At 42.2% G+C, this 23318-nt stretch overlaps 1 protein-coding gene and 1 long non-coding RNA gene across 5 annotated transcripts; one reads left to right on the forward strand and one right to left on the reverse strand.

Moving 5' to 3' along the window:
* Positions 1–3777: 3777 nt before the first annotated feature.
* On the reverse strand, positions 3778–7715 carry LOC111951078 (uncharacterized). Of its 4 annotated transcripts, none has more exons than XR_002875556.2 (7): positions 6190–7715; positions 5450–5474; positions 5316–5362; positions 4977–5021; positions 4500–4564; positions 4354–4400; positions 3778–4140 (listed from the first exon to the last, which is right to left on the reverse strand). It is a non-coding gene; the product is annotated as an uncharacterized lncRNA (long non-coding RNA). The 4 variants fall into 4 exon arrangements; XR_002875554.3 differs by having other exon boundaries at positions 5450–5509; XR_002875555.2 differs by lacking the exon at positions 5450–5474.
* Positions 7716–11508: 3793 nt separating this feature from the next.
* Positions 11509–14686, forward strand: alkbh4 (alkB homolog 4, lysine demthylase). Its single transcript, XM_023968963.2, has 3 exons — positions 11509–11653; positions 11920–12111; positions 12320–14686. The coding sequence occupies exons 1-3, from the start codon at positions 11546–11548 to the stop codon at positions 12836–12838; spliced, it is 819 nt and encodes a 272-aa protein (XP_023824731.1). The 5' UTR covers positions 11509–11545; the 3' UTR covers positions 12839–14686.
* The last annotated feature ends 8632 nt before the right edge of the window (positions 14687–23318 follow it).

Below are 23318 nucleotides of genomic sequence, written 5' to 3' on the forward strand. Positions count from 1 at the left end.
GTATGAGCTACCGCTGTGACAAACCCAATGAAGAGAAACTTCCACTATAGGATCAACCTCCCCACATATACAGTGAGGGAAAAAAGTATTTGATCCCCTGCTGATTTTGTACATTTGCCCACTGACAAAGAAATGATCAGTCTATAATTTTAATGGTAGGTTTATTTGAACAGTGAGAGACAGAATAACAACAAAAAAATCCAGAAAAACATATGTCAAAAATGTTATAAATTGATTTGCATTTTAATGAGGGAAAAAAGTATTTGACCCCCTCTCAATCAGAAAGATTTCTGGCTCCCAGGTGTCTTTTATACAGGTAACGAGCTGAGATTAGGAGCACACTCTTAAAGGGAGTGCTCCTAATCTCAGTTTGTTACCTGTATAAAAGATACCTTTCCACAGAAGCAATCCATCAATCAGATTCCAAACTCTCCACCATGGCCAAGACCAAAGAGCTCTCCAAGGATGTCAGGGACAAGATTGTAGACCTACACAAGGCTGGAATGGGCTACAAAACCATCGCCTAGCAGCTTGGTGAGAAGGGGACAACAGTTGGTGCGATTATTCGCAAATGGACTAAACACAAAAGAACTGTCAATCTCCCTCGCCCTGGGGCTCCATGCAAGATCTCACCTCGTGGAGTTGCAATGATCATGAGAACAGTGAGGAATCAGCCCAGAACTACACAGGAGGATCTTGTCAATGATCTCAAGGCAGCTGGGACCATAGTCACCAAGAAAACAATTGGTAACACACTACGCCGTGAAGGACTGAAATCCTGCAGCGCCCGCATGTCCCCCTGCTCAAGAAAGCACATATACATGACCCTCTGAAGTTTGCCAATGAACATCTGAATGATTCAGAGGACAACTGGGTGAAAGTGTTGTGGTCAGATGAGACAAATGGAGCTCTTTGGCATCAACTCAATTCGCCGTGTTTGGAGGAGGAGGAGGAATGCTGCCTATGACCAAGAACACCATCCCCACCGCCAAACATGGAGGTGGAAACATTATGCTTTGGGGGTGTTTTTCTGCTAAGGGGACAGAACAACTTCACCCCATCAAAGGGACGATGGACGGGGCCATGTACCGTCAAATCTTGGGTGAGAACCTCCTTCCCTCAGCCAGGGCATTGAAATGGGTCGTGGATGGGTATTCCAGCATGACAATGACCATTAACACACGGCCAAGGCAACAAAGGAGTGGCTCAAGAAGAAACACATTAAGGTCCTGGAGTGGCCTAGCCAGTCTCCAGACCTTAATCCCATAGAAAATCTGTGGAGGGAGCTGAAGGTTTGAGTTGCCAAACGTCAGCCTCGAAACCCTAATGACTTGGAGAAAATCTGCAAAGAGGAGTGGGACAAAATCCCTCCTGAGATGTGTGCAAACCTGGTGTCCAACTACAAGAAACGTCTGACTAATGTGATTGCCAACAAGGGTTTTGCCACCAAGTACTAAGTCATGTTTTGCAGAGGGGTCAAATACTTATTTCCCTCATAACATTTTTGACATATGTTTTTCTGGATTTTTTGTTATTCTGTCTCTCACTGTTCAAAAAAACCTACCATTTAAAATTATAGACTGATCATTTCTTTGTCAGTGGGCAAACGTACAAAATCAGCAGGGGATCAAATACTTTTCCCCCCTCACTGTAAATTGAAGTAATACAGTATTGGGGAAAACAGAGCAATAATACAGTTGAAGTCGGAAGTTTACCTTAGCCAAAAACATTTAGACCCTTTTTCACAATTCCTGMCWTTTAACACTTGTAGAAATTCCCTTTCTCAGGTCAGTTAGGATCACCACTTTACTTTAAGAGTGTGAAATGTCGGAATAATAGAGAATTATTTCAGCTTTTATTTCTTTCATCACATTCCCAGTGGGTCAGAAGTTTACATACACTCAATTAGTATTTGGTAGCATTGCCTTTAAATTGTTTCACTTGGGTCAAACTTTTCAGGTAGCCTTCCACAAGCTTCCCACAATAAGTTGGTGAATTTAGGCCCATTCCTCCTGACATAGCTGGCGTAACTGAGTCAGGTTTGTAGGCTTTCTTGCTCGCACACGCTTTTTCAGTTCTGCCCACAAATCTTCTATAGGATTGAGGTCAGGGCTTTGTGATGGCCACTCCAATACCTTGACTTTGTTGTCCTTAAGCCATTTTGCCACAACTTTGGAAGTATGCTTGGGGTCATTGTCCATTTGGATGACCCATTTGCGACCAAGCTTTAACTTCCTGACTGATGTCTTGAGATGTTGCTTTAATATATCCACATAATTTTCCGCAGCCGTCATACCGCTCAGGAAGGAGACGCGTTCTGTCTCCTAGACAGCATATTAGAGCTCTTTTGATTCTCTCATAATTACGATCCATTTTGCTTTCTGAGGGATACATTTCCATCAATTGATCGGCACAAAACAGAAAACAGATCTTAAGCACGCACACACACGTTTAATACCATTCCATGTATTCTGTTCCAGCCATTACCATGAGCCTGTCCTCACCATTTAAGGTGCCACCAGCCACCTGTGACACACAAATAATGTAAAAGCCTACCAGGCTACATTCTAAAACACCAACTCACCTTGCACAGTGCTCAAACATCTATCCAACCTTTTCCAATAGTCTCTGCACAGCGTCAGGTAGGGCAGGCTATGCACCATAAGCTTGACCTGAAGCTTGAAACAACTTCAGTAAAGAAAGCATATGTACGGATTTTTATCAAAGCAGTTTATCTAGTACACTAATACTTGCATGTTACATCATACGTCAGTTTGGCTGCGCACATAATACGTCTCAACTAACAAGAAAGGCTCATGGAACCCGATTTGTAGCTGGTACAAGCACCTAGACCATTTGAATAACAACGAAACAATGGCGTGCATAGGCCTATTGAGTGATGGTCGTATCGTAGGCCGTTGAAGGTTGTGATAGTGAACACAAGATATGTTGATAGCCCACGGGACATGCATATGAAATAATCCACTCCTTGTCAATCCAATTAGACTCGTTTGATCATCACATTTCAGGCACAAGCCAGTAAAGCAATTAGGCAAGCTAGTTTCTAGTTATAATTGAATCCCAGTGCAGTTCCTAATTTACCAATCTTAAACCACGAGTGAGCACTATATTCGGCGTATATAAACCGATAAACAAATTTGATAATTATTTCGTTTCTACGATTTCACTCAAGACTCAGATCTTGAAAAATAGCTTTATTTTGAAATCCATTCATAAATAAACACTACCGGAAGTTGGTCCCACCAGCTATTTAGCCCCTCTCTCCAAGTACCCCTGAATGCAGCGTGCAATTCGGTGCCGGGCTCAATGTGGGCGGAGTCAACCGTTTGACCCCGCCCACATTTKGTCAATTTGAGGTTTGACAGTCACACACTGAATACAAACACACACGTTTGCGCAAGGCACACGTTTAATACGAACGTATTTCATTTTTGAAGATCGTAAGAAATATTATATAAAGTGGTACCTGCAGATGTGTTGTAACACTTTTAGCTTCATGCTATATTGGAGACAAGCTACTGATATTGTTTCAGTGAACAGACTTGTTGTGTCCTGTTAAAATTGTGTTGATAAATGTTTAATTATATTATTTAATTGAGCATATATACACACAGTTACTACCCATCCTGATTAATAATGCTATTTACTTTCCTAATGAGAATGGAGACAGACTATTCCATATAGACATACTGACAAGCTGAATGTGCTTTGTACATTAAGTTATACCAGTGCCAGTAAAGAGATCAAAGACTCGGGTGACTACTACATCATCTTTACTAAACAACATAACACATTTAACAATTGACAAAGCTGACAAAAACAAGGTTTGACCACTCAAAAAGGGCTTCACTCCTGCTCCTCAAAAGAGGCAAAGACAGTTATTTTCTTGTCGTCAACTGCCTCCACGTCTCCTAATCTCTCTGTAACATGAATGGTTCCTTGAGGAGAATATTGTCCTCTTTATCCAGGCCATCATACAACCGTAGTTCTTTAAGKGTTGTAATGCGGTCTTCCCCGTCCATCCCAACTACACTGGGGAAGGAAACAGTGCCTTTAAAATGTTTGGAGTTTGCACCACCTTGCTCCCTCTAGGGTGTCCCTTAGAAGAACATCTGCTTCCTTGAAGAAAAAGGAAAAATACATATTAAGAGTAGTGCCTCATTGGGTGATCAAGTCAAATTACACCCAACTTTCACAATTCCACCATGCAAACGAAAGCCACTATTACTAAAGGGGTTTTCAGTGATATTTATAACTACTCAACCAGTCATCACAACTATTATATCTTGCCATGCATCAAGCCTTCAGCATTACACACAGAAGACTACATACCCAGTTCACAGCTCCCAGTTTGCCGTGCATTTTGTTTTCAGTATAGTCTAGAAAGAAAAGATTGTGGTCATTAAGTAATGTAAGGAAACCTCTAGGCATGTGTGTACTAGAATGCACCTTACTTTAGCTACTAGCCTATACAGTACCTGGTCCTGCAGAGCTGAATGATGTGACTTCTTGTGGTGGTGGGGGGGGTGTCTTCTACATCATCCTGAAATATATTGGGGGGGGGGGGTAAGTCTTTAAACATTGGTTTAAGACTATACCACTCATCCTATGACAACTACCTGTAGTGTGTTTTGTTTTCACCGCCTTTTTCGATTTTTCAACCGCTCTTCTTCAGACTTTAGTGAGTGAATGACATAAATTACATATGAACATATATTCAGGTCAGTCCAGCTACAGTGAAACAAGTGATTTTAAGGAAGAAAATGAAAAGTTATTTAATGTTCAAGACTTACAGCAGGGGAACGTCCTGCAGGAGAACTAGGCACCACCGTCACCTAATTTGCTGCATGTTTTCCTTTTGAATTTTTGTCAAATATTTTTTTTAATCACACAATCAGACGAGTATCCCAAAAAACATATCCACTAGTGATGAGAATTTCATAATTTATACGTACCTAAGTGAAATCCCACTGTGCTTCCATTGCAATGTACAGAGCGTACTGTAAGTTAAGAAAGATTAGGTTAAGTTTGATAACAATAATAGTAAATCATAATAATCCCCCCCAAGAAGTCACAGCATTTCACATCAGCATCCAGCTCTGCAGGAGTTTGATGTATGTAGTGTAAAAACTGTAGGAAATAGGTCCCCAAAAGTGTCAAGAATAATAAACAAGAAAAAGTATGAGCAATAACAATAGGGTGCTTTGCATGTTGCAAGCACAGAAATAATAACTTTTCATACGTTATAACAGAAAATAAGACTAATATAATATACTGAATAGCCAGCATCTTACCATCAAAACAAACACCTCACAGTTGTTTGAGAAACCTTTGGTAAGCCCTGTGGTGTGAACAAGGTACAAATTTCAATAAAGGAATGACAATCAAATGGTACAGTTCAGTGGAATAATGTAAAGGAATATCTAACCTGAACATCATCCACTTCAAAAGTCCTCCAATGTCCAGGGGACCAGAACAGATAATGTTTCTGTTTACACAGTGCATGTGAAAGTAAAGAAAAAGTACAATTCAACAGCTTTTTATACTGCAGCATGCATAACAGTTTTGAACACAGTTGGAACTGAATTAGCCCAAGTATTTTTTACAACATGTATGGGTGTTGCTGGACCAGAAAATGTGTTTTCGATTGTAAACACACCATTTCCTCACATCAATGCACTCACATACCAAAAATCTTTCCTTGGACACTGTTTCAAAGCAATGTGTATGCTTTCTATGTAAATGTGTTTTGAAGTTTATTTAAATTCAGTTTGCAGTGTGGACAAGTTACAATGACTTTTCTTGACCTGCCATGTATGTTGGGACCAGTAGACTCGCTATGCGTAACTAAGGGAATGGCATCAACGATACACATTTAGAGCCAGCCAAACAGAACAAGGCATACATTGAAGAAACACAGAAAATCAACGATCAAATCGATTACATAACTGTACATGTAAACCTAGGCTTACTGCTCAAGTAGGCAAATTTGTCCAAATAAGATTCCCTCACTGTGAGCATTTAGCTAGCTCACGTGCAAATAGGTTCTAATTAACGCTATGCTAACATCGGTGCGGTAATTGGTCATATAAAAATATAACGTTACCACTGCACTGGTATAACATGAATATTACAAAGTACAATATGCATATTGACAGTCTCACTTACTTCCATGGTTTATAGTTTTATTCTTGTAGGGTTGGTTCAATTAAGATTCGATTTCGTTGACATCTTTGACGTTTACCTCAACTTGGGTGACCATGAAAGAGACCGGACGGCTTAAACCCGTTTGACTCCGCCAACATTGAGCCTGCACGCTGCAGTCAGGATCTTCTCGCTCATTCAAGTACTCTGCGGTGTGTGTTCGCTGTTTCTTAGTTTTTGCACCCTTGTCTATCGCTAGGTAGTTATCAAATATGAACGCACCACCTGCATTTGAGTCATTTCTGTTGTTTGAAGGGGAAAATAAGTACGTTTTACATATAGTTAGCCACTGTAATTTATTACGAGATCGCTTGCTGACGTTTCACTCCAAGAACGTTTAGCTAGCTGGCATTATCTATTGTTGTTACTCTGGTTAATTTATGGTAACTTTAGCTAGCTATACATTAACTGCCAGGGAGGTAGCTAGCTAGATAGCTGCACAGCATGCTGCCAGGCTAACGTTATGTTTGTGCTTTGCCAGTTATTCATAGCTTCACAGTAGCTAGAGTGGTAGAGACTCGAGACGAGTTAGTATTTCAGTCATAAACGGCTAGCTAGCAAGTTAGCATAATACTGGCTACTACAGCGAAATAACGCAAACTAGCTAGCTGAGAATTCTCAACTCCACGATTATATAGCCGATTAAACCCAACTATACTATTTACGATGAAGTTGAGTAGCATATAATAGGCCGACTGGATTTCAGCCCCCAAAGAATAGTCTGGAACTAACGTTTACCACGACACGGTTATGTGTAATTGTGCGCTATTCTTTGGGTGCTGAAATAAGTCGTTTATATAAAATGTCAAAAATGTATGTGACGTCGGAGCTCTAGTTCGCCCACACTAGTCGCCGCTTAACTCATCGTGTAGTTGAGTTTAGTTGGCTACGATCATAGAGATCTTATTACATTACTAGAGGAGCTAACTATGTCATAAACCCTCAAGGTTCCAGAATGTTATGAAAATGGCAGCTTGTGGTCAGCGAGAAATCCAAACCAGTCTTCAATGAATGGCAGTAGATGCATTTCATGCTTTTAGGAAAATTAAAGTAAGGCTTGACACTTGATGTTGAAACATTGCTGCGTGAACTTGCTACCATTCAGCCACAAGAGCATTTGTGAGGTTGGGCGATTAGGCCTAGCTCGCAGTTGGCGTTCAAATTCACCCCAAAGGTGTTTGATGGGGTTGAGGTCAGGGCTCTGCAGGCCAGTCAAGTTCTTCCACACCGATCTCGACAAACCATTTCTGTATGAACCTCGCTTTGTGCACAGGGGCATTGTCATGCTGAAACAGGAAAGGGCCTTACCCAAACTGTTGTCACAAAGTTGGAAGCACAGAATCATCTAGAATATCATTGTATGCTGTAGTGTTAATATTTCCCTTCACTGGAACTAAGAGGCCTAGCCCGAACTATGAAAAACAGCCCTAGACCATTATTACTCCCTCACCGAGCTTTACAGTTGGCACTATGCAGTCGGGCAGGTAGAGTTCTCCTGGCATCCGCCAAACCCAGATTCGTCCGTCGGACTGCCAGATGGTGAAGTGTGAATCATCACTCCAGAGAATGCGTTTCCACTGCTCCAGTTAAAACATTTTTTTTTGTAAAGCCTTTATTACAGCAAAGGCTAAAACCAGTAGCATTCGTGAATTCAATTTCCAGAATAGAACTGTTTATTTATTGTATACGCTAATTATTCATGGGTAAAATGCTTGATTGCATTTCAAATCATGAATGATTCGTGTGTGATGACATGTAAGTATTGAAATACTGGCCTAAGTAAGTTACAGTATTAAGACTAAACAGGATGCACTCTTAGGGCTACAGCTCGATGGGGGTTATACAAGGCTGCTATACTAATAAGCCTACTAATGATAATGACATTACTTATTATAATAATGATGATCATAACAATAATAGTAATAACATTACAGCATAGCAAAGATTAAAAACAGACAAAATTGTTTATCTGACATGTTGTGGTTGTTGGTCACGAAGGCTTGGTGCTCACAGAATCAGAAGGCTATTAAACAAACATTCAAACAGGCAACAGAAGTAGGATCTGTCTTATTTCTGTAGATATATATGGATGATTTATAAAACCAGGCACATTTAACAGTTAGGCTATTGATTATAGAATTAATGAAGTTGGTTTCCTCTCACTTTTCTTAGACAATTAAGACAACGGCTGTTTTCTTGTCTCTTAACGCCGCTGCTGTCTCCATCGCATTGTTCTCAACACCAATATATTGGTTAACGTTGCTATTATGCACATAGCAACATGGTCTAGGAAAGGGCCCAATTCAACAGCGCACTGTTGTGTTTTAGAACCGATTACTGCGACTGCTATCCAATGCGGGAGAAAGCGCATCTGTAATAAAATATTATTTTTATTAGTGTTGCACCATTGTTTTTATGTATTGTAACCATATACTATTTCAGTAGCACATGTTTTAGAGTGATGGACTGTGCCATCCCCATGGCCTCCACAATGGATTAGTCCACTCAGACAATTGCAAATCCTTTTACTGCAATAAATGCTTAATTCTGCAGTAATTCATATAAAGGCTTTGTGCGAGTTTATAGACCTACAGTCAGTGTTCAGATTTCAGTTTCCATTTAACCCATCTGAACAGTAGGCTACAGTGATTATTTGAAGTACCCTCTTGTGACTGCCAAATTTGTATAGCCCTCACAATCATCACACAACATGCTTCTACACCTGCATTGCTTGCTGTTTGTGGTTTTAGGGTGGGTTTCTGTACAGCACTTTGTGACATCAGCTGATGTAAGAAGGGCTTTATAAATACATTTGATTTGATTTGACAACATAGCTGGCACTGCTATCATAGTATTTTACCACTTCACCAAATCTTTCCCAAAATTTACTTTTATGGCCCTCCCTTCTCTTTATTTTAAACTCTCCATTTCTTAGCTTTTCTCTTATGTAATTAAGCCTCTGACATTGTCCTTTTTGCCTCCATGCATGGAAATATCTGTATTTCATTTTCAATAAATCTGCTACAAATTCACCAAATATTTTTTAACTGTAATTATGGGATATTGTGTAGATGGGTCAGAAAAAATATACATTTAATCAATTTCGAATTCAGGCTGTAACACAAAATGTGGAATCAAGGGGTATGCATACTTTCTGAACGCACTGTACAGGACACGCATTAAAGAATGGACATTTTTACAAGTATCAACTGATACTGACTCGGTGTAGTCAGAGGTACACTCCGCCAAAACTCATCGCCATTCAACTCCATTGAGTATCGTGGAGTTGAGAATTCTCAGCTACTAGCTAGGTAACTACTGTGATTGTGTACCTGCCATTGCCACTGAATATGAATCTGTAAGTGAAATACTCTTACTTAGAATGTTTTTGTTTCTAGAATCACAATCATCAAGGACACAAAAGTCCCTAACGCCTGCCTCTTCACGTTGAACTAAGAGGATCACACACTTGGCAACATCATCAGACAGTGAGTTCAACTATTTCATTTCATTTAGATTTTTTTGTGCAATAATATATCATTGTAAAACTCTTCATAACTTAATTTTCTTGTTTTTGCAGACAACTTCTGAAGGACCCCCAGGTGCTCTTTGCTGGCTATAAGGTCCCTCATCCTCTGGAGCACAAGATTGTGATCCGTGTTCAGACTACACCAGACTACAGTCCTCAGGAGGCTTTCACTAATGCCATCACTGACCTCATCAGTGAGCTGTCCTTGTTGGATGAGATACCGTCAACACATTTCATAATATCTCTCAATATTGGATTGACATGGGTTTGTCTGTGTATTTCGTGGAACAGTTCTAGTGTAGCAGACTGCCAATATTTAATAACATTATATTTATCGTTCTCTATACTAGAACGGGTTGTGGAAAATGATAATTTTTGCCAAAAATGTATGTAAGCACCATCTACGTTCCATAAATCTTCACTTGCAATAACTAGCAATATACCTGAAACACTCATCTTCAATACTATTATTATTATTATTTTTTAATACTACTATTATAACTAAGAGATATAATATAAAAACAAAAGTTAAATGACTATATGACAATAGACACAGATAGATTAGCAGAATGTGTAACAAATAAATTCATGATATCTTTTTAAACTTTGTTTCAGGTTTCAGGTTGTTTCAGGTTAAGGACAAGCAAGAAGGAATTGAATGAGGCTTGGTGCATAATGTTGGGAAAGAGGATGTCACTTTGAAGAGTTCTCAATATCATGAACTGTTCCACTTTTCATTTGACTAGGATTCTTTAAAAGGACTGTATTTTAGACTAGGTACAGCATGGTCCCTGTATCTAAGTACTGAATGGAGTTTTCATTCTAGACCATGATAACATATTTGCAGGAATGGATGTAATTGTATCAGTCAAATAATCTTATTTTTCTAACACAGAAACATTATAAGGAAACGTGTGATTTAAAACGGAAATTCTGAGATCATACGGTGGTTTGGTATATTCAAAACAGAAGCACATGTTGTTAAACTCATTCGAATTATCACGTTCTGACCATAGTTCTTTTGTGTTTTCTTTGTTTTAGTATTGGTCAGGACGTGAGCTGAGTGGGCATTCTATGTTGTGTGTCTAGTTTTCCCGTTTCTATGTTTGGCCTGATATGGTTCTCAATCAGAGGCAGGTGTTAGTCATTGTCTCTGATTGGGAACCATATTTAGGTAGCCTGTTTTGTGTTGGGTTTTGTGGGTGGTTGTCTTCTGTCTTCGTGTGTCTGCACCAGACAGAACTGTTTCGGTTTTTCACATTTATTGTTTTGTATTTTGTAGTGTTCACGTTTATTGTCTTTATTAAACATGATGAACACTAACCACGCTGCGCTTTGGTCCTCTCCTTCGTACACAGAAGAAAGCCGTTACACGAATCCAATTCTGTACTATAGTTCTAACCAGCTGAAAGTTGGCAAGCATGGTTTAAAACTTTATTTAATGGAAATCTTTTGCATCATATTCATTGCTGTTAAATGTTTTAGTTTTGCAATGCCCAACATGCTCCATATTTGGCCCTAAATTGTCTGAGAATAATGGTTTGTTATGTACTGTAAGGTTTGTTTTTGTTTTTAAATAAATAATTATTGTAATATTTCTTCATACCTTTTACATTCTTACAAAGCCTCTATTGCAAGCATCAGTGACTACAAAATGAGACACTAATGTGAAAACAGCAAATAAACATTTTATTTATTCTACTGTTGAGTTTGAGCCTTGTTCAATGCGGAAMTTAATGCATTTGATATGTTTTTGCTACGTCCTGTTATGGTGGGACACGTAATCTACTAATGGCGACGGGAATTCACCATGCTAATTGTGGTTGTAAGGGAATTCGAACTTGTTTATTGTGTGAGAGCGTGAATGGAAATGGMCTATTATCGGAGAATGGTCAACCGGTAAGTCTGTGTTAACTGAAAAATAGATTATGTAAATAAGATCCTGTTCGGTTGCTAGACGCAGCGTTCTGARGCAAACGCGGTTAGCCAGCCTCCCCCCTGTCTGCTCTGACTGAGCACTGTCAACAAATACATCATATTATAGCTAAACTACAGTAATAAGTAATATTACGTATTACTGTTTAGCATTATGATGTGTTTGGAAAGCACTTATTACAGCACTGACTTCATGAGATCCCTTAAACAGATTTGTTGACTTTCTTTAGATACGACACGATTTTATGTACGACCCATTGCTGAGACGAGCTGTGCGCAATTATGGTGGGCAGCAGCTGTCTTTTCCCTTCCCTGGAATCTTTTTATGGAATGACTTCATATCAGAAGAGGAGGAGAGTGAGTTGATAACCGATATGGACCTCAACGCCTGGAGAGAGTCACAGTCTGGTCGACGGAAACAGGTTTGTTGTCATCTTCTAACGTTTGCTGCAAGTTGTTATTAGCAAGATGACGCAATTTTGGCAAGTGAGTAGGGGCTGGCAGCATGAGTTGCGGAATCACCTCTGACAATGGCCAGTGTTTCATTCTTCTGTCATGGGAGGTACCCATGATAGCAACCATTCATTCCTAACAAGAAAGAATAACCCACTTTTTTGAATGTCTTTACAGGACTTTGGGCCTAAAGTGAACTTCAAAAAACACAAAGTGCGTCTTGGTGGCTTCTGCGGCCTGCCTCCAATCAGCCGTAAACTGGTGCTACGGATGTCCCAGGAGCCGGTCCTAGCCGGGTTTCAACCAGTGGAGCAGTGCAACCTGGATTACCACCCCCAGCGTGGGTCTGCCATTGACCCCCACCTGGATGACAGCTGGCTGTGGGGGGAGCGTCTGGTCACCGTCAACCTGCTCTCAGACACCACTCTCACAATGTCCCTGGAGGAGGGCCTGACAGAACTAGGACAGGGGGAGGTCCGGGTGTCTGTGCACCTTCCCTGCAGATCCCTTGTGGTGGTATACAGCGAAGCACGTCAGAGATGGAAACATGCCATCCATAGACATGACATCCATGAGCGCAGGGTGTGCAGTACCTACAGGGAGCTGTCTGCTGAGTTCATGTCTGGGGGAGAGCAGCAAAACATGGGCTCCCAACTGCTGGACATAGCTCTGAGCTTTGAGGGTACACCGATATAGAAAGAATGCAATCATCACTGTTTCAATTTTTTTCTATCCTATGTCCTGCACCACCCACATTACAATGTGACTCGTTGTTGACTGAAAGCAGCCTCTATGCACTCTATTTTGACATGCTTTGGCTAAGCATTGCACGAATACAGTTGGATTGTTTGATTAATTGAACTGTAAATTCACAGTTCTTATAACTATGTTATAACACGTTGACACATTGTACTGTATTTCTTGCTAGGAGTGTGTATTTGAGTGTATTTTGTAAAATAAATTAGACCATTGAAATCTATGTATTGTAATGATTGGCTATTGCATTAGTGGATACTCACACTGCTCTCAGCACAGGTCTGCCGGTTTTGACTATCAGAATTACTTTTCGTAACAGGTTAGGAGAATTAAGTTAAGGTTAGGAAAAGAGTTTGCCAAAATTGTCCCTGACGTGACTCGAACATATCTAGCTATAACCAGGCCTGCCCTGAGAACAGTCTTGGTTTCCACTAATGCGATTCTGCGCGCATGTTATTAATGTGTGGTTCTCATTGCCCAGTTAGTTTGGGAATGTTATAAAGTGGGCATGCACTCAGTGTTGGGTAGCTAATAGACGACTCACGGCTTATGACATGGACAGTGTAATATTCAGTTTCTGCCAGAGCTAGAGTGTCCTATTCACTAGACTTAACTAATATTGCAAGTTACTGCATTGTATGAGTGTATGTGTTGGCTGTCAAAGGAGGACATTAAACTTGACCATCTAGCTATCTTTCCAGCCCTTGATCATGACTCTCAGTTCCATTACATTACACATAAATCATTGGACGAAGGCATCTTCTCCATGGGTGAGTTTTGTTAAGAACCCCAATTTTCAATTTGAACATTAACACGCATCGCTTGTGGTATAGTTTTGGAAGCAAATTGACCTTCTTTCATATCAGTGAGAAAAAAAGGTTACATTTATACACCACTTGATAAGGTTAGGGTTCTGTGGCGGATGAATCAGAATTAGTTGGGTAACATAGATAATTAAGATGTTTTATTTGCATAATATGCTTATGTGAGATACTTGTCATTAGAATGTATCCCTTTGGACTATAGTGTTGGCAGTTGCACTTTTCCCTCAGCTAGGGCTCTGTCACTTGGGGCCCAGAGAGGGGAGAGGTCAGGCTTGTCTTTCACATGTCCCTGGTGCTATGCAGAATATCAGAAAGTGAAGAGGACAGAATGGAACATTGTCTTCAAATGTGAATGTGTCTTTACCTATTCTTAAACCATGTGAAGGGATGGCGTGATTAATGGGGAACAAATTACTTGTCTCCATAATGTCTGTGCGCCAGTCACTCCCTCCTTTTCCCATTGGGAGGAGGTGTATGGCAGTGTCTGGAAACATTGTATGTCCTCTCTGATCTTACACTTATCCTGGGATAGTGTATGACCTAGAGGCTCACTCCCCTCAGTGAGCTTGTCCAGGAGTTGGGTCAGGAGGGGGTTTACTTGAGATGGGAGTATCTAGAGTTGACAATTGATATATGCCATTGGATGAGTTGATGTTTTTGTACTATGAAGTACCAGGAACGAGATTAGAACTTCGTCTTAGAGACCAAACTGAACGATAATTTATAGCGAGCGCTATCTAGCTATGGAATACTCCTCTCTCAAGTAAAAGTATTTATTTGTGAACAGTTCCTAATACCTCTGTGGTTTGTCATGTCAACTAGGGGGGTGGATCTTGGCTATAAAAGATCTTTGTAATTTTCTGTAGACACTCTCAACGGTTCATTAGAAATAGTGAATTGTTGAAAGTCAAATGCTATTGCAAAGCTTATTATTATTAAAGATGTAGTTTAAGTATAACTCTGACTGGTGTGTGAAGTTTGTCTCTCTCCTCGTTTGGTAATACAGAAATTAATTAACCACCACAGTTCCCACAAGGTCATTTCTTCGTATTACAGCTCTTGTTCATGGAAACAGACGGAAGATCAGAGGCGACCACCTGTGCTAATTAGCTATTTAGCATGCGCCGAACACCTGTGTGTGTAAGCGTAACTCGGGAAGTGTAGCAGAAGTGTAGTTCCATCGGATGGAGGCATCCATATCTGTGTGGATCTGTGCAAAACTGCTACAGTAAGTGTATTTTTTATTTGAACGATTCTTCATCATGAATGAAAAATGAGGGACATATCTTTTGAAAGCCGTATCGCAAGCAATCATTGATGTTCCTAAACGTTAAAACACAGTATCGGGATTGTAGTTCACATGAGCCAGCCGTGGGCAAAGCTAATGGCTGAAAGCTGTGGTTAGAAGGCTTTTTCGATGAGGTTTAACGGTGGTTGGCATCCTTTAAATGTTGCCTTACCGCCACCTACTAGACTGGAGTACAACTCCCTTATACTTTGCTTGATTTTTTTTACAAAATACGTACCATCTAACACTACACTCACCCTACTCCACCTATTTAAATCTATTTAGTCCTACCTCAGGCCAACAACTTAAATGATGGGCACCACCACTTAACACACCCTTTCACTCTTCTGATGTCAAGTCTCGCACACCCAAATACCTCTCTGCAGCTGCCACCACAACCTACATTTCTATGACTTACGTTCCATCCCTTTAGTACAGTTGATAACCATTTGCTATAAATGCTAAATATCCAATCTTACCGAAACATATATCACTTGGCCTATCCCTATTGCTGTTTTTGGTTAGGATTATTGTATTATTTCACTGTAGAGCCTCCAGCCCTGCCTCAAATATGCCCTTTTGTTCCACCCCCAGACATGCGGACCTCACCTGGCTTAAATGTGCCTCCAGAGACAAAACCTCTCTCATCTTCAAATCAAATCAAATTTTATTTGTCACATACCCATGGTTAGCAGATGTTAAGCCGAGTGTAGCGAAATGCTTGTGCTTCTAGTTCCGACAATGCAGTAATAACCAACAAGTAATCTAACCTAAACAATTCCACAACTACTACCTTATACACACAAGTGTAAAGGAAAAAATATGTACATAAGAGATATGAATGAGTGATGGTACAGAACGGCATAGGCAAGATGCAGTAGATGGTATAGAGTACAGTACTAACATATGAGATGAGTACTGTAGGTATGTAAACATAAAGTGCATAGTTTAAAGTGGCTAGTGATACATGATTACATAAAGATGGCAAATCAGTAATATATAGAGTACAGTATATACATTATACATATAGATGAGTAATTAGGTAGTAAAACATATATTAAGTGGCACTGTTTAAAGTGGCTAGTGGTACATTTTTACATAATTTCCAATCAATCTCCCATTATTAAAGTGGCGAGTTGATGTCAGTATATTGCAGCCCCGCCTTAAATGTTAGTGGGCTGCTTAACAGTCTGAGGCCTTGAGATAGAAGCGTTTTCTCAGGTCTCCGTTCCCTGCTTTGATGCACCTGTACTGACCTCGCCTCTGGATGATAGCGGGTGGAACAGCAGTGCTTGGGTGGTTGTTGTCCTTGATGATCTTTATGGCCTCCTGTGACATCGGGTGGTTAGGTGTCCTGGAGGGCAGTAGGTTTGCCCCCGTGATGCTTCTGCAGACCTCACTACCCTCTGGAGAGCCTTACGGTTGTGGGCGGAGCAGTTGCCGTACCAGGCCGTTGATACACCCCGACAGGATGCTCTCGATTGTGCATCTGTAGAAGTTTGGAGTGCTTTTGGCGACAAGCCGAATTTCTCAAGCCTCCTGAGGTTGAAAGGCGCTGCTGCCACCTTCTTCACAAGGCTGTCTTGTTGGTCACCAATTCAGTTTGTTCGTGAGTGTTACACCGAGAACTTAAAACTTTCCACCTTCTCCACTACTGACCCGTCGATGTGGATGTTGGGTGCTCCCTCTGTTGTTTCCTGAAGTCCACAATCATTTCCTTTTTTGTTGACGTTGAGTGTGAGGTATTTCCTGACACCACACTCCGAGCCCCACCTCCTCGCCTGTAGGCCGTCTCGTCGGTTGTTGCGTAATCAAGCGCCTACCACTTAGTGTCATCCGCAAACTTGATGATTGAGTTGGAGCCTGTGCAAGTGGCCACGCACGTCTGAACAGGGAGTACAGGAGAGCTTCAAACCACCCTTGTGGCCCCATGTTGAGGATCAGCGGGGTGGAATGTTTACCTACCCTCACCACCTGGGGCGGCCTTCAGGAAGTCCAGACCCAGTTGCACAGGCGGGGTCGAGACCCAGAGGTCTCGAGCTTGATGACGAGTTTGGAGGGTACTATGGTGTTAAATGCTGAGCTGTAGTCGATGAACAGCATTCTCACATAGGTATTCCTCTTGTCCAGATGGGTTAGGCATTGTGCAGTTGTGGTTGCGATTGCTTCGTCTGTGGACCTATTGTCGGTAAGCAAATTGGAGTGGGTCTAGGGTGTCCGGTAGGGTGGATGGATATGGTCCTTGACTAGTCTCTCAAAGCACTTCATGTAGACGGAAGTGAGTGCTACGGGGCGTAGTCGTTAGCTCATTACCTTAGCTTTCTTGGAACAGAACAATGGTGCCCCTTGAAGCATGTGGGAACAGCAGACTGGATAATGATTGATTGAATATGTCCGTAAACACACCAGCCAGCTGGTCTGCGCATGCTCTGAGGACGCGGCTGGAATGCCGTTCGGCCTGCAGCCTTCGAGGGTTAACACGTTTAAATGTTTACTCACCTCGGCTGCAGTGAAGGAGAGCCGCAGGTTGGTAGCGGGCCGTGTCAGTGCCACTGTATTGTCCTCAAAGCGAGCAAAAAAGTTATTTAGCCTGTCTGGAGCAAGACATCCTGGTCCGCGACGGGGCTGGTTTCTTTTGTAATCCGTGATTGACTGTTAACCCTGCACATACCTCTTGTGTCTGAGCTGTTGAATTGCGACTCTATTTGTCTCGTTACGGGACTTAGCTTGTTTGATTCCTTGCGAGAGAATAGCTACACTGTTGTAATCGGTCATGTTTCCGTCACCTTCCCTGGTTAAAAGCAGTTTCGCGCTTTCAGTTTCACGCGAATGCCGCCGTCAATCCACGGTTTCTGTTTGGAATGTTTTAATCGTTGCTGTGGGTACGACATCGTTCAATGCACTTCCTAATGAACTCCGCTCACTGAATCAGCATATTCGTCAATGTTGTTTTGGACGCAATGCGGAACATATTCCAATCCGCGTGATCGAAGCAGTCTTGAAGCGTGGAATCAGATTGGTCGACCACGTTGAACAGACCTGAGCGCGGAGCTTGTTGTTTTAGTTTCTGTTTGTAGGCTGGAATCAACAAAATGGAGTCGTGGTCAGCTTTTCCGAAAGGAGGGCGGGGGAGGGCCTTATATGCGTTGCGGAAGTTAGTATAACAATGATCCAAGGTTTTACCAGCCCTGGTAGCACAATCGATATGCTGATAGAATTTAGGAGTTTTTTTTAGATTCTTGTTAAAATCCCCAGCTACGATGAATGCACTCAGGGTGTGTGTTCCAGTTTACAAAAAGTCAGATAAAGTTCGTTCAGGGCCATCGATGTGTCTGCTTGGGGGAATATATACGGCTGTGATTATAATCGAAGAGAATTCCCTTGGTAGATAATTCGGTCGACATTTGATTGTGAGGAGTTCTAGATCAGTGACAGAATGACTTGAGTTCCTGTATGTTGTTATGATCACACCACGTCTCGTTAATCATAAGGCATACACCCCGCCCCTCTTCTTACACGAAAGATGTATGTTTCTGTCGGCGCGATGCGTGAAGAAACCAGCTGGCTGCACCGACTCCGTTAGCGTCTCTTGAGTTAGCCATGTTTCCTGAAGCAGAGAACGTTACAATCCCTGATGTCTCTCTGGAATGTTACCCGTGCTCGGATTCATCAACCTTATTGTCAAGAGACTGACATTGGGAGTAGTATGCTAGGGAGTGAGCGCGATGTGCCCGTCTCCGAAGCCTGACCAAGAGACCGCTACGTTGCCCCTTTTACGCGTCGCATAGGGTCGCCGGCTGGGATCAGATCCATTGTATTGGTGGAAGGCAAAACACTGGATCCGTTTCTGGAAAGTCATATTCCTGGTAGAACGATGGTGAGTTGACGTTAATCTTATATTCAGTAGTTCCCCCGACTGTATGTACTGAAACCTAAGATCCTAGAGGGACCAATGTAAGGAATAACACATAAAAAAACAAAATACTGCATATTTTCCAAGGAACGCGAAGCGAGGCGGCCATCTTGGTCGGCGCCGGAAGTTCACATCTTCACTCAATGCCTAGGTTTATGTCCACTGTACTCACATCCTACCATACCCTAGTCTGTACATTATGACTTGAATCTATCCTTCCGTGCCTAGAAATCTGCTCCTTTTACTCTCTGTTACGAATGCACTAGATGACCCGTTCTTATAGCCTTTAGCCATATCCTTATCCTACTCCTCCTCTGTTCGTCTGATGATGTAGAGGTTAACCGAGGCCCTCCAGCACTACTCCCATTCCCCAGGCACTCTCATTTGTTGACTTCTGTAACCGTAAAAGCCTTGGTTTCATGCATGTTAACATTAGAAGCCTCCTCCCGAAGTTTGTTTTATTCACTGCTTTAGCACACTCCACCAACCCGAATGTCCTAGCCGTGCCTGAATCCTGGCTTAGGAACGCCACAAAAAATGTCCATCCCTAACTATAACATTTTCTGACAAGATAGAACTACCAAAGGGGGTGTAGTTGCAATCTACTGCAGAGAGAGCCTGCAGAGTTCTGTCATACTATCCAGGTTTGTGCCCAAACAATTCGAGCTTCTACTTTTAAAAATCCATATTTCCAGAAACAAGTCTCTCACCGTTGCCGCTTGTTATAGACCCCATTCAGCCCCCAGCTGTGCCCTGGACACCATATGTGAATTAATTGCCGCACATCTATCTTCAGAGTTCGTACTGTTAGTTGACCTAAACTGGAACATGCTTAACACCGTGGCCGTCCTACAATCTAAGCTAGATGCCCTCAATCTTACACAAATTATCAAGGAACCTACCAGGTACAACCCTAAATCCGTAACCATGGGCACCCTCTTAGATATCATCCTGACCAACTTGCCCTCTAAATACACCTCAGCGATCACTACCTCATTGCCTGCGTGCGTAATGGGTCCGCGGTCAAACGACCACCCCTCAACACTGTCAAACGCTCCCTAAAACACTTCAGCGAGCAGGCCTTTCTAATCAACATGGTCCGGGTATCCTGGAAGGATATTGACCTCATCCCGTCAGTAGAGGATGCCTGGTTGCTCTTTAAAAGTGCTTTCCTCACCATCTTAAGTAAGCATGCCCCATTCCAAAAATGTATAACTAAGAACAGATATAGCCCTTGGTTCACCCCAGACTTGACTGCCCTTGACCAGCACAAAAACATCCTGTGGCGTACTGCATTAGCATCGAATAGCCCCCGCGATATGCAACTTTTCAGGGAAGTCAGGAACCAATATACTCAGTCAGTTAGGAAAGCTAAGGCTAGGTTTTCAAACAGAAATGTGCATCCTGTAGCACTAAGTTTTGGGACACTGTAAAGTCCATGGAGAATAAGAGCACCTCCTCCCAGCTGCCCACTGCACTGAGGATAGCAAACACTGTCACCACCAATAAATCTACGATAATCGATCATTTCAATAAGCATTTTTCTACGGCTGGCCATGCTTTCCACCCGGCTACCCCTACCCCGGCCAACATCTCAGCACCCCCTGCAGCAACTTTCCCAAGCCCCCCCTCCCCGCTTCTCCTTCACCCAAATCCAGACAGCTGATGTTCTGAAAGAGCTGCAAAATCTGGATCCCTACAAATCAGCTGGGCTAGACAATCTGTACCCTCTCTTTCTAAAATGATCCGCCAAAATTGTTGCAACACCTATTACTAGCCTATTCAACCTCTCTTTCGTATCGTCTGAGATCCCCAAAGATTGGAAAGCTGCCGTGGTCATCCCCCTTTTCAAAGGGGGAGACACTCTAGACCCAAACTGTTATAGACCTATATCCATCCCGCCCTGCCTTTCTAAAATCTTTGAAAGCCAAGTTAACAAACAGATCACCGACCATTTCGAATCCCACCTTACCTTCTCCACTATGCAGTCTGGTTTCCGAGCTGGTCATGGGTGCACCTCAGCCACGCTCAAGGTCCTAAAAGATATCATAATCGTAATCGATAAAAGACAGTACTGTGCAGCCGTCTTCATCGACCTGGCCAAGGCTTTCGACTCTGTCAATCACCACATTCTTATCGGCAGACTCAATAGCCTTGGCTTCTCAAATGACTGCCTCGCCTGGTTCACCAACTACTTCTCAGATAGAGTTCAGTGTGTCAAATCGGAGGGCCTGTTGTCTGGACCTCTGGCAGTCTCTATGGGGGTGCCACAGGGTTCAATTCYCGGGCCGACTCTTTTCTCTGTATATATCAATGATGTCGCTCTTGCTGCTGGTGATTCTCTGATCCACCTCTACGCAGACGACACCATTCTGTATACATCTGGCCCTTCTTTGGACACTGTGCTAACAAACCTTCAAACAAGCTTCAATGCCATACAACACTCATTCCGTGGCCTCCAACTGCTTTTACTTGCTAGTAAAACTAAGTGCATGCTCTTCAACCGATTGCTGCCCGAAACCTGCCCGCCTGACTAGCATCACTACTCTGGACGTGATGCAACACCCACCCGTAGCACGCGCTCCAGCAGGTATATTTCACTGGTCATCCCCAAAGCCAACACTTACTTTGGCCGCCTTTCCTTCCAGTTCTCTGTTGCCAATGACTGGAACGAATTGCAAAAATCACTAAAGCTGGAGTCTTATATCTCCCTCTAACTTTAAGCATCAGCTGTCAGAGCAGCTTACCGATCACTGTACCTGTACACATCCAATCTGTAAATAGCACTCCCAACTACCTCATCCCCATATTGTTACTTATCCTCTTGCTCTTTTGCACCCCAGTATCTCTATTTGCACATCATCATCTGCACACCTATCACTCCAGTGTTAATGCTAAATTGTAATTATTTCGCTTCTATGGCCTATTTACTGCCTTACCTCCCTACTCTTCACATTTGCACACACTGTACATAGATTTTTTCTATTCTGTTATTGACTGTACATTTGTTTATGTGTAACTCTGTGTTGTTGTTTTTGTTGCACTGCTTTGCTTTATCTTGGCCAGGTCGCAGTTGTAAATTAGAACTTGTTCTCAATTGGCCTACCTGGTTAAATAAAGGTGAAATAAAAAAAATCCCTCTACTGGTAAAGATCTACTACTCACACCACTCCTCTCAGGATCCCTCCCCCTTGACCCATCTTCCCCTACTTTCTTCACTGCCTCAGCATATCTGTTAAAGGTCCCCAAAGCACACACATCCCTATGTCGCTCATCTTTTCAGTTTGCTGCAGCTAGCGACTGGAACGAGCTGCAACAAACACTCAAACTGGACAGTTTTATCTCAATCTCTTTATTCAAAGACTCAATCATGGACACTCTTACTGACAGTTGTGGCTGCATTGCGTGATGTATTGTTGTCTCTACCTTCTTGCCCTTTGTGCTGTTGTCTGTGCCCAATAAGGCTTGGACCATGTTGTGCTGCTGCCATTTTATGTTGCTACCATGTTGTTACCATGCTGTGTTGTTGTCTTAGGTCTCTCTTTATGTAGTGTTGTGTTGTCTCTCTTGTCGTGATGTGTGTTTTGTCCTATATTATTTTTTATTTTCTTTCTATTTTTAATCCCAGACCCGTCCCTGCAGGAGGCCTTTTGGTAGGCCGTCATTGTAAATAAGAATTTGTTCTTAACTTACTTGCCTAGTTAAATAAAGGTTAAGTAAAAATAAATAAAAGAATGACAACTTCTGCACTACTCTAACCCTGGAAACCTCAACCTGCCTCTCTCGCACGGGACATTTCTGATCCCCAGCCCAATGGGCACCCCTAAAATTAACACATACCACTACTTTCCCCAATGCTACACATTCCTTTGTCTTATGTCCTTCTGCACACTTCTCACACCTAGGAACCTCCATCCTACACAATGCTGCCACATGCCCATAAGCTTGACACCTGTAACAACGTAATGTATTCGGCACAAAAGCTCGATATACATGGTATATCCTAACTTTGTCTTGCAAAGACTCACTTTGAATCACTTTGTCGGGCAAAGACTCAACATCAAAACTCAAAAGAACAGACAATGACTCTTCTGTTTCACCACTCATGCCACCCTGTCTGTGTCGCACCAAACAACGAGCATCACAAACACCGGCAATCGTCCCCTTTAGTTGGTCAACTTTTACCGCTACCCCAGTAATCACTCATTTCAATGGGTCCCTTTTCTTGAGAGCAAAACAATTCACATTTCTTGCCCCCATTCGTCTAATGCGGAGCGCCTTCTCCATCTGACCAGCAGAAACACAAACAATTATTACCAGACCACTTCTGGTTACCCTCACCGATTCCACAGCACCCAACTCTGTTTTCACCCATCCTGAAACCACAAATGCCAA

This window comes from Salvelinus sp. IW2-2015, linkage group LG23 (genome assembly GCF_002910315.2).
Source record: "Salvelinus sp. IW2-2015 linkage group LG23, ASM291031v2, whole genome shotgun sequence".
Classification (NCBI taxonomy): Eukaryota; Metazoa; Chordata; class Actinopteri; order Salmoniformes; family Salmonidae; genus Salvelinus; species Salvelinus sp. IW2-2015.